The sequence below is a fragment of the Misgurnus anguillicaudatus genome, chromosome 22, assembly GCF_027580225.2.
Source record: "Misgurnus anguillicaudatus chromosome 22, ASM2758022v2, whole genome shotgun sequence".
NCBI classification, from domain to species: domain Eukaryota; kingdom Metazoa; phylum Chordata; class Actinopteri; order Cypriniformes; family Cobitidae; genus Misgurnus; species Misgurnus anguillicaudatus.
In genome coordinates this window covers 50687730-50700193 of record NC_073358.2, presented here as the reverse complement: position 1 = coordinate 50700193, position 12464 = coordinate 50687730, and the positions used below count along the sequence as shown (strand labels likewise).

The 12464-nt window shown below is 39.8% G+C and overlaps 1 protein-coding gene across 2 annotated transcripts in view; it reads left to right on the top strand.

The window, feature by feature from the left end:
• Positions 1 to 12464, top strand: part of unc5ca (unc-5 netrin receptor Ca) — a 200196-nt gene that overhangs the window by 82733 nt on the left and 104999 nt on the right. For both annotated transcript variants that reach the window (XM_055198321.2, XM_055198322.2), the window contains exon 3: positions 1397 to 1540. In XM_055198321.2, the coding sequence (XP_055054296.2) occupies positions 1397 to 1540 (144 nt within the window). The remainder of the gene's footprint in view (positions 1 to 1396; positions 1541 to 12464) is intronic.

Below are 12464 nucleotides of genomic sequence, written 5' to 3'. Positions count from 1 at the left end.
AATGCGGCACCATCCATCCTCACAGAACAACACACAACAGACAAATTGTGTTTGTGCCATTACTTGATTTGCATACTTAGTGACAATAGAGGGTGAATGTGATTTTACCAACTAAAATGTGTTTTTGGACACACACTGTATCAACCATTCAGATTGCAGGATTAGTTTTAAGGTCAATGTTATGTTTAAATCTGGGTTAGAGGCTTAATAAGCCTACCATTTATATCAACTTTCCATACAGCAGCTGAATCCAAAGGGGAAATTGAAGTTGACGACGATGGGCCGGATCCGCGCCAAAGTCAGCAGCTCCAATGCGGATCGCCCCAACGTCGTCAGCGTCGATTTCCCCTTTGATTTGAGGGGTATGTTATGATTTTAGTTATTGGTATAGTTTAGGTTGTTCCAAGACCAACATAAGACATAAACATACTTTATAATCAGTTGTTGCGATGCCTTGCAAACACATTCCTATCAATTTTCCAGACAGCAGCTGAATCCAAAGGGAAAATCGACGCTGACGACGCTGGGCCGGATCTGCGCCAAAGTCAGATGCAGATCCGGCCCAACGTTGTCAGCGTAGATTTCCCCTTTAATTTGAGGGGTATGTTTTAATTTGAGTTGTTGGTAGAGTTTAGGTTGTTCCAGGACCAACATAAGACATAAACATGCTTCATAATCAGTTGTTGCAATGTTTTGCAAATGCTGCTATTTCAGAAAATGCTAATCTTTTCTTTTTATTTTCTATTCTTTATTTTTTCGTCCTGTTTTTGTTGACTACATCTACGCTGGGCCGGATCTGCGCCAAAGCCAGCAGCTCCAGTGCAGATCCGGCCCAACGTTGTCAGCGTTGATTTCCTTTTTGATTTGAGGGGTATGTTATGATTTGAGTTATTGGTAGACTTTAGGTTGTTCCAGGACCAACATAAGGACCAACATAAGACATAAACATACTTCATAATTAGTTGTTGCAATGCCTTGCAAATGCTTCTATTTCAGAAAATTGTAATCTTCTCTTTTTATTTTTTATTCTTTATTATTCATCCTGTTTTTGTAGACTACATCTACGCTGGGCCAGATCCGTGCCAAAGTCAGCAGCTTTGGTTCAGATCCGGCCCAATGACGTCAGCGTCGATTTCCCCTTTGATTTGAGGGGTATGTTATGATTTGAGTTATTGGTAGAGTTTAGGTTGTTCCAGGACCAACATAAGATGTTGATATCGTCCCTTTGGATAAAAGCATCTGCTAAATGCCAAGATCACCTTGACAACATATTATATGCTAATAAACATATGCTACCTACAGTGCAGGTGTATTTCGGTCCAGATGTTACTCCAAAAATCTGGCTATGCAAATCTGGAAGGTCTGATGTTTGTGTGTGTATGTGTGTGCGCTGCAGGTTTGGTGGTTCGGGAAGCGAGGATAGAGATCACTCGACAGCAGGTGGAGGAGTTGTTTGGTTTGGAAGATTACTGGTGCCAGTGTGTCGCCTGGAGCTCCGCAGGAACCACGAAGAGCCGCAAGGTGCACGTCCGGATTGCATGTGAGTATAAACGCACACACACGCACACAAATGCAGTGCATCTTACGAGAAGATCCTTGATTCTGTCTGTTACTGCAGGAGATTCTCTGTCTGACAGACTCTTTGGCTTCTTGTTTATTGACACACACAAACAAAGAGTCTGTGTGTAAGTGTGTATGTGTACAGCTTGCTGAAGGTAATGGAGCGTTTATGCAGATCAGAGGCTGTAGACAGGAGACGGTCTGGCACACGCACACACACACACACACAAACACACGCACACGCAGGGGACTGTCTGGACAGCGCTTTATGGTTGTATTAATCTTGTTAATTTCCTGCAGTTGCTCTTGAGTGTGTGTATGTGGATTGGGAACAGGTTAGCAATGCGGCCCAAGGGCACTTCCCTCTTCTGCTGCTGCTGTTTGTGTGTGTATGAGACAGAGACAGAAAGACTGAAGCTGATTGGCGGCATAGCAGAATAAACTTCCTGTCTTCTGTGTGGCTGTAAAATCCCAGCAAAATAAATCGATGCACTTAGCAAACGGCTTTGAAAACACAGCCACCGCAAAGACAGACAGACAAAAGACAGACATACAAGTAGACGGGCAAGCAGACACACATTTTAAAAATGTATAGGTAGGTATGTAAACAGACAGGTAGATAAACAGACAGACAGACAGTGAAGATAGATGGATAGATAGATAGACAGACAGACAGACACATACTATAGACATACACACACAAACAGATAGACAGACAGACAGACAGACAGACAGACAGACAGACAGGCAGGCAGACAGAATGACAATGAAGGTAGATAGACAGAGAGAGACAGACAAATACATACAGACAGACATACAGACAGACAGACAGACAGACAGACAGACAGACAGACAGAGACATACATACACATAGATAAACAGACAGACATATACAAATACATAGTTAGAAAGACAGACAGATATGCAGACAGACAGATGGACGGACAGACACATACAAATAGATAGACAGACAGAGAGACCGACAGAGACATACATACCAGGGAACTACACTAACCTTTTCCACTGGTGGCACTTGCGCTACCAACTTTTTCAGTTACTGGCGCAAAATATGATTTGGTCGCACATATTTTTTTCAAGTTATATTAAGGCGCTCTGGTTAATAATGAACAATAATGAAACTGTATTGCATACAGATATGCTTTTTATTTTACTTGCCATCTTTTAAACCACATGCCGCCTTGTTTTCTTAAACGTTGCAGTCAGTGTTTCCCACAGATCTGAAATTTACTTGGTGGTGGTAACCGGTAAAAAGGGCAATCATTACCCACTGACAAATAATGGTCTACACATATGACGAAGAACTAATAATGTGTGACACAACACAATACTTTTATTTATTGAAAATTAATATTAATTTCACATTATATTTCATTAATCTAAACACTCCAAACTTTCTTTGCCATTAACAAAGCTGACACTGTTTGTCAAAGCACCATGAAAACACTTACTGTTTTTGCACTGATATATGAAGCAATTAGACCCCTTTTATCAAACTCAATATAATACAATACTATGTATAGTATATGTTATAATGGTAATAATTTCTATTAAATAGGCACTTTTACTGCTTCTGCTCTATCTTTCTATTTCTCTCTTGCCGATATAAAAAGCTTAATCCACTTATTATTTCAATAATATTATTCCACTTATTTTATTTTCAAATCTACTTGCTGTCAATGGGCATGACATTAGCACTGCTAAAGATTGAAACGCAACGAAATCCTCGTCGAGTAAGACGTCCACTGAGGTAAATGTCCTCAAAACACTGGTTATAATAAGATTATTAAAAACACGTGAGAAAGAAAACGCAGCGCGTGGTCGTAACAAGAACCATCGCCATAGAAACCGAAGGCACGCTAAACTGCACTCGAGCTTTAGCGCGGTAGCGCTCATGGCCGTTTTCCGATCGACTCGGGTTATAAACTCAATATTAATCAGACTTGGGACCCAAAGTAATTAAACTAGGACCTAACCGGACCCGACAGACCATTTAAAATATAAACCCAGAACCATACGGGTCCCGCGTCCTCAGTGAAGAAAGACCTCTGCTCAAGTTCAGAAACATGGAAGACACTGCGCTTGCTTGCGTCGCGTCGCACCCAATTCATTGAGAAACAGCTGAGCACGCAAACGCACACTGATGGGGAGAGACACGACGTGCTTTCACGCAAAATGAAGCCAACGTGTTGATGGCTCAGAGCACGTTATAAAACGTATTCTTAAAATCCACATTTATGTTTTAATAAATGCTTATAGTAAATCATAGCATATTGTCTAAAACATTAGGTAGCACATTTGCGACCTATTAAAAATTAGGGTCGCAACGGCAGTTCAAAAGGTCGCATATGCGACCATTTTGGTCGCAGTGTAGCTCCCTGCATACACATAGATAAACAGACAGACAGACAGAGAGACAGAAAGAGACATCGAAATAGACAGACAGACAGACAGACAGACAGACAGACAGAGAGTAAAGGTAGATAGACACAGAGAGAGAGAGAGAGAGAGAGAGAGACAAATACATACAAATAGATAGACAGACAGACAGACAGATAGATAGGTAGGCTGAAAGATGGACGGACAGACACATACAAATAGATAGACAGACAGACTGGCAGTGAAGGTAGACAGACAGACAGAGAGACGGACACATATATACAAATAGATAAACAGACAGAAATATACAAATATATAGATAGAAAGATAGACAGATAGGCAGACAGACAGATGGATGGACGGACACATACAAATAGATAGACAGACAGAGACATACATACACATAGATAAACAGACAGACAGAGACATAGAAATATATAGATAGACAGACAGACAGACAGACAGACAGACAGTCAGTCAGTCAGGTAGGCAGGCAGGCAGGCAGGCAGACAAACAGACAGACAGACAGACAGAGAGTAAAGGTAGATAGACAGAGAGACAGACAGACAGACAAATACATACAAATAGATAGACAGACAGACAGACAGACAGATAGATAGGTAAGCGGAAAGATGGATGGACAGACACATACAAATGTATAGACAGACAGACAGACAGGCAGTGAAGGTAGACAGACCTACAGACAGAGAGACAGACACATACATACAAATAGATAAACAGACAGAAATATACAAATAGATAGATAGAAAGATAGGCAGACAGACAGATGGACGGACAGACACATACAAATAGATAGACAAACAGACAGACAGACAGACAGACAGACAGACAGACAGACAGACAGACAGACAGAGACATTCATACAAATAGACAGACAGATAGACAGGCAGGCAGGCATCAGACAGACAGAGACATACAAATAGATAGATAGATAGATAGATAGATAGATAGATAGATAGATAGATAGATAGATAGACAGACAGACAGACAGACAGACAGACAGACAGACAGACAGACAGACAGAGACATACAGATAGATAGATAGAAAGAGAGACAGACAGACAGACAGACAGACAGACAGACAGACAGACAGACAGACAGGCAGATACAAAAAGACAGGCAGACAGACAGACAGACAGACAGACAGACAGACAGACAGACAGACAGACGGACAGACAGACAAACGGACACATACAAAAAGACAGACAGACAGACAGGCAGGCAGGCAAACAGACAGATAGAAAGATAGACAGGCAGACATACAGGCAGGCAGATACAAAAAGACAGACAGACAGACAGACAGACAGACAGACAGACAGACAGACAGACAGACACATACAAAAAGACAGACAGATAGACAGACAGACAGACAAACAGACACATACAAAAAGACAGACAGAGAGACAGACATACAGACAGATTTAGGTGCTGTTTTCTCTAACAAACCCTGTTTTGAAGCTGCATTAACACAATAGATGTGAATTGGATGTCTCCAGATACTTAAGTATACATACAAGGTGTGTGTTTGTGTATCTGTGTGTGTTGACATTGTGGGAACTCTCAGCTGGGCTATTTTACGGGTGATTTAACAGGGCCAAAAAATCTCACTCTGTCACACGCCAACACACACAGATACACACAAAAGCATTGACATATAACTGCTATCAAACACAAAGACACAAACATGACAGGAAGATTGAGCAAGATGATAAATTATCTCACTGATTTACCACCAACCACAAAGTTAAAGGCGAAATAAATTCACACGTATTCACTGACAGCACAGACATTGGGTTAGTTTGGGTCGTGAATGCACTCACATAAATTGTAAACAGACTATGCTTAATAATGCTACATTAAAGTCTGATATTAAATGTGTTCTTAGTTTGTGACACCACAAAAAAAATGTGTTATTAACCACAATTTGAATGATAAAAACAGCAAATGAATAAAATAAATTATAAAAATTTTGGAAAAACAGGCAAGATTTTCTCCTCTCAAACGTTGGGGCTGTGTCCGCTGTTGGCGCTGAAAAAAAAAAAAAAGTGAAAGCTGCCGTCTCTCTCAACTTTCAAATACCGCTAAAGCCTGAATTCATATTCGCGATTGTGTTAGGGGCGGGACCATGCTCAGTCGCTTCAGTGCGTTATCAAGCCACCGCTTTACCCCCGCCCAAATAATCCTGAGCAAACAAATATGGGAAAACAGTTTCTAATTCAGTACTACATAGTTCACAGTATTTTCAATGCGTTTCATTAATACATTTTTAATATTAATAACATGTTAAGATTAAGAAACAATTCTCTGAATTGACTTTATACAGACTTTAACTGGTAGAAGAGTTGGTCATAATTAATGATAATAAATGAACATTAGCGTCTTTTATCACATTGCTTTTGTCAGATTTCTAACAGCAACAAGAAGCTCAGTCAGTTCATGCCGTGTTTAAGAACACACATACTGTAAACCATGTCCAAATCACCCCAAAGTATAAATCCTGCCATCATTTACTTGACCTTCATTTTTTTTTTTTTTTTTTTGCCAAATAGATATTACTGCATTTTATGCTCTTACGTGATAAACAGAAAGTCCTGTCTCCAGCTCAGACTAGAAGTTAATATGTAATGGGGCATACACACCAAACGCAATTCAATGGTTTGCACAAGTAATTTACATACAAAGTCAATGCAAAGACACAATAGACGCAAACTCGCATGGGGCAATGCGAATTATGCAAATTGAGGGGTGCAATTGCTGCGAAAAACATGCACTATTAATCTCAAACGTGTTTTTGCGCAAGTTAAAAACGTTCAACTCCAGCAAAAAATTCACTTGACATGAAGTTTAATCCCGTGAGTAATCTAGACAGAGGAACGTAATTATTTACTTTAGTGTGTACGCAGCATAATGGGGCGTACACACCAAGCACGAATTCAAGGTTTTGCGCAAGTAGATTACAAACAAAGTCAATGCAAGATGCAAATAGACACAAACTCGCACGGGGCAATGCAAATGATGCAAATTGGGCGGTGTGATTGCTGCGAAAACATGCACTATTAATCTCAAACGTGTTTTTGCGCAAGTTAAAAACGTTCAACTCCAGCAAAAAATTCACTTGACATGAAGTTTAATCCCGTGAGTAATCTAGACAGAGGAACGTAATTATTTACTTTAGTGTGTACGCAGCATAATGGGGCGTACACACCAAGCACGAATTCAAGGTTTTGCGCAAGTAGATTACAAACAAAGTCAATGCAAGATGCAAATAGACACAAACTCGCATGGGGCAATGCAAATGATGCAAATTGGGTGGTGTGATTGCTGCGAAAACATGCACTATTCATCTCAAACGTGTCTTTGCGCAAGTTGAAAATGTTCAACTCCAGCGAAAAATTCACATGAAGCAAAGTCAAATCCCACGAGTAATCTAGACAGAGGAACGTGATTCTTTGCGTTTGGTGTCTACGCAGCATAATGGGGTGTGCAAAACAAACGCAAATTCAATAATTTGTACATGTAGACTACATACAAAGTCAATGCAAAGACGCAAATACACACAAATTCGCATGGGGCAAAGCAAATGATGCAAATTGGGTGGTGCGATTGCTGTGAAAACACGCACTATTCACCTCAAAAGTATCTTGACGCAAGTTGAAAATGTTCAACCACAGCGAAAAATTAATCTCACACAAAGTTAAATCCCACGAGTAATCTAGGCCGAGAAACGTGATTCTTTGCGTTTGGTATGTACGCAGCATTATGGGGTGTAGACACCAAATGCGAATTCAAGGTTTTGTGCAAGTAGACTACATACAAAGTCAATGCAAAGGCGCAAATAGACGCGAACTCACACGCGATAATGCGAATGACGCAAATTGGGCGGTGCAATTGCTGCGAAAACACGCACTATTCACCTTAAACGTGTCTTTGCGCAAGTTGAAAATGTTCAACTACAGCGAAAAATTCATATGACACAAAGTTAAATCCCGCGAGTAATCTAGGCCGAGAAACGTGATTCTTTGCATTTGGTGTATACGCAGCATTATGGGGCGTACACACCAAACACCAATTCAATGATTTGTGCAAGTAGATTCCATACAAAGTCAATGCAAAGACGCAAATAGACGCAAACTCGCACAGGGCAATGCGAATGACGCAAATTATGTGGTGCGATTGCTGCGAAAACACGCACTATTCACCTTAAACGTGTCTTTGCGCAAGTTGAAAATGTTCAACTCCAGCGAAAAATTCACATGAAGCGAAGTCAAATCCTACGAGTAATCTAGACAGAGGAACGTGATTCTTTGCGTTTGGTGTGTACACAGCATAATGGGGTGTACACAACAAACGCAAATTCAATGATTTGTACAAGTAGACTACATACAAAGTCAATGCAAAGACGCAAATAGACACGAACTCACACAGGGCAATGCGAATGACGCAAATTGGGCGTTGCAATTGCTGGGAAAACACGCACTATTCACCTTAAACGTGTCTTTGCGCAAGTTGAAAATGTTCAACTACAGCGAAAAATTCACAAGTAATCTAGACAGAGGAACGTGATTCTTTGCGTTTGGTGTGTATGCAGCATAATGGGGTGTACACAACAAACGCAAATTCAATGATTTTTACAAGTAGACTACATGCAAAGTCAATGCAAAGACGCAAATACACACAAATTCGCATGGGGCAATGCAAATGATGCAAATTGGGTGGTGCGATTGCTGCGAAAACACGCACTATTCACCTCAAACGTATCTTGACGCAGTTGTAAAATGTTCAACCACAGCGAAAAATTCATGTCACACAAAGTTAAATCCCGCGAGTAATCTAGGCCGAGAAACGTGATTCTTTGCATTTGGTATGTACGCAGCATTATGGGGTGTACACACCAAATGCGAATTCAAGGTTTTGCGCAAGTAGACTACATACAAAGTCAATGCAAAGACGCAAATAGACGCGAACTCATACAGGGCAATGCGAATGACGCCAATTGGGCGGTGCAATTGCTGCGAAAACACGCACTATTCACTTTAAACGTGTCTTCGCGCAAGTTGAAAATGTTCAACTACAGCAAAAAATTCATATGACACAAAGTAAAATCTCGTGATTAATCTAGGCAGAGGAACGTGATACTTCGCATTTGGTGTTTATGCAGCATAATTGGGCATATACACCAATTGCGAATTCAATGATTTGCGCGAGTAGTTTACATACAATGCAAAGACGCAAATAGATGCAAACTCACATGGGGCAATGCGAATGACGCAAATTATGTGGTGCGATTACTGCGAAAACACGCACTATTCACCTTAACTTCTTCCACCCTGAAGCTATTTTGGGGATTTTCGCCTGGATTTGGCCTACCCAATTTCAAAAGCTTCCCATACCCACATGCAGAGGTTTACATACAAATGTTTGGTATCATTTTACAGGAAACCCTTTGAAATTACATAAAACACTGTTGAAAGTGCTAAACATGGTTGTATGTGATGTCAGTCCTCTAATAAACACAAAAATAAATAGGCGCTTTTTGATGTTTTTTTTCTAAAGTTTTTTGTGAGTGCCTCAGCTCCCTGCAGACAGTTTTGTTTGATTCCAGCAATTGCCAGCTTACAGAGGAAAAAAGATTTTTTTCTCTATCATAATCTATGCAAAAGTTATTTTACTCCAACTGATGGGAGGAATAATACCCTTTTTGTATACAATTTCTGCCTAAAAACATTTGAAGTGCTCCCATAACCACATACAGTGGAATAAATGCAATTGCTTTATATCATTTTAAAGAAAACCCTTTGAAGTTACATAAAAAGCTGCTGTTTGTGACAAATAGTGTTATTTATGTTGTTTTTCATATGATGAAAATTTTCTTTTTATATGTTGTAAATACTGCCTCTGATAGTGTATAACTCTGGTTCTGGGTGATCTAGCAGACTGCAGACAGTTCTGGTTGTTAGCAGCAGCAGACAGTAAACACCCAAAAAAAGAATGATCTCTTTAGCATGTCGCATTCAAAAGTTATTTTCATTTTACTGAAGTGTCCGAAAATACATTTTTCATATAAATATTAATTTTTTGTTTTGGACATATAATAAATAACAAGGGATTATTCATGCACACAACCTAAGAAAATGCTGTGAATGGACTCATTTTTTAGAGTAGGACCTAAGAGAAAAGATGGTGTATCATTTGTGGCTATATGTGCTATCTGAGGCAGTCCACACTCAATTTTCCCATATGTTTACAAAAGACGATTTTTTACCTTATTATTCATTCAACTATTGTTGGATATGTGTTGATAATAGAACAAAAATAACGAAGTAGCCTTATTCCTGAGAGTGAGAGATTTCATTTGATATAAGACTTGCCCATGTTTTTCATATATGAAAAATATGAAATATGTGAATATTAAATCATATAAAAAATTATGGGGGGGGGGGGTGATAGTGTAAATTAATTGTAAATAACTTTCTTACAGTAAAAGATTTCTCAAAGTGATGCATATCTTGAGAAAGTATAGAGTCTAAGCTTTCAAACAGTATCTCATATGTGTTACTGGGGTCCATGATGGACCATTAAAGATTAAAAGAATATTTTATTTGAGTCAAAATACGAAATTTTGTACCCGGGACTGGGTCCTCAGGGTTTAAGAGGTTAAACGTGTCTTCGCGCAAATTGAAAATGTTCAACTTCAGCGCAAAAATTCACATGACATGAACTTAAAACCAGCGCGTAATCTAGGCCGAGGAACGTTATTTTTTGCGTTTGGTGTGTACGCAGCATAATGGGGCGAACACACCAAATGCAAATTCAATGATTTGTGCGAGTAGATTACATACAAAGTCAATGCAAAGGCGCAAATAGACGCGAACTCAAACGGGGCAGTGCGAATGACGTGAATTGGGTGGTGCGATTACTGCGAAAACATGCACTATTCACCTTAAACGTGTCTTCGCGCAAGTTGAAAATGTTCAACTACAGCAAAAAATTCATATGACACAAAGTAAAATCTCGTGATTAATCTAGGCCGAGGAACGTGATTCTTTGCATTTGGTATGTACGCAGCATTATGGGGTGTACACACCAAATGCGAATTCAAGGTTTTGCGCAAGTAGACTACATACAAAGTCAATGCAAAGACGCAAATAGACGCGAACTCACATGGGGCAATGCGAATGACGCAAATTATGTGGTGCGATTACTGCGAAAACACGCACTATTCACCTTAAACGTGTCTTCGCGCAAATTGAAAATGTTCAACTTCAGCGCAAAAATTCACACGACATGAACTTAAAACCAGCGCGTAATCTAGGCCGAGGAACGTTATTTTTTGCGTTTGGTGTGTATGCAGCGTAATGGGGCGTACACACCAAATGCAAATTCAACGATTTGCACGACTAGATTACATACAAAGGCAATGCAAAGGCGCAAATAGACGCGAACTCAAACGGGGCAGTGCGAATGACGTGAATTGGGTGGTACGACTGCTGTGAAAACACGCACTATTCACCTCAAACACACATAATGCTGTGTCCACACCAAACGCAAATCATCGCAATTCTCGCTCTAGAATACTTGCAGAATTTAACTTGGTCTCATGTGAATTTGCAAAGGCGCAAATAGACGCGAACTCAAACGGGGCAGTGCGAATGACGTGAATTGGGTGGTGCGACTGCTGTGAAAACACGCACTACTGTGTCCACACCAAACGCAAATCATCGCAATTCTCGCTCTAGAATACTTGCAGAATTTAACTTGGTCTCATGTGAATTTTTCACTTTATTTGAATATTTTTAACTTGCACAAAGACCGTTTGAGGCAAATATCACGTTTTGCTGGCAATCCCGCAGCCCAATTCTCGTCATTCGCATCACTGCGCACGATTTTGCGTCTATTGCCGGCTTTGCATTGATTTTGTATTTAATCTACTTACACAAACTGTTGAATTCTCGTTTGGTGTATACGCCCCATTAGGCAGCTCACAAACATTCACATTTATGCATTTGGCAGATGCTTTTATCCACAATGACTTCATCAGTCTATTCATCTTTGCTAACATAATACTTTACACTTAAAATGTTCACAGACTTATAGGAAAGATGTGTGTGATAGATTTATTCGAGTTGTGTGTATATATGTGTGTGTGTGTAATGTATAAGCTCTGTTCAAGATATTAGTGCTGTTTAAGATTTGTTACTGTACTGATGTTGCACACTAAAACTATAAGTTGAATGAATAACCCTACTCACAAAAACACACACTCACACAAACACACACACAACCTAACTGAGATGTGATTTATTTGCCTATTACCAGCTCTCTGTTTGTGGCTATCAGTAATGTGAACAAAAACACACATGCAGAGTTGTGTGTGTCTGTGTGTTTTAAACTAACCAAGTAGTAAAAATCTTGACAGGCTAAAGATATTCTCCTCATGCCACTGCGTTTGTGTTTTATGTCCAGCTGAATAAAGAAATCACAGCGGA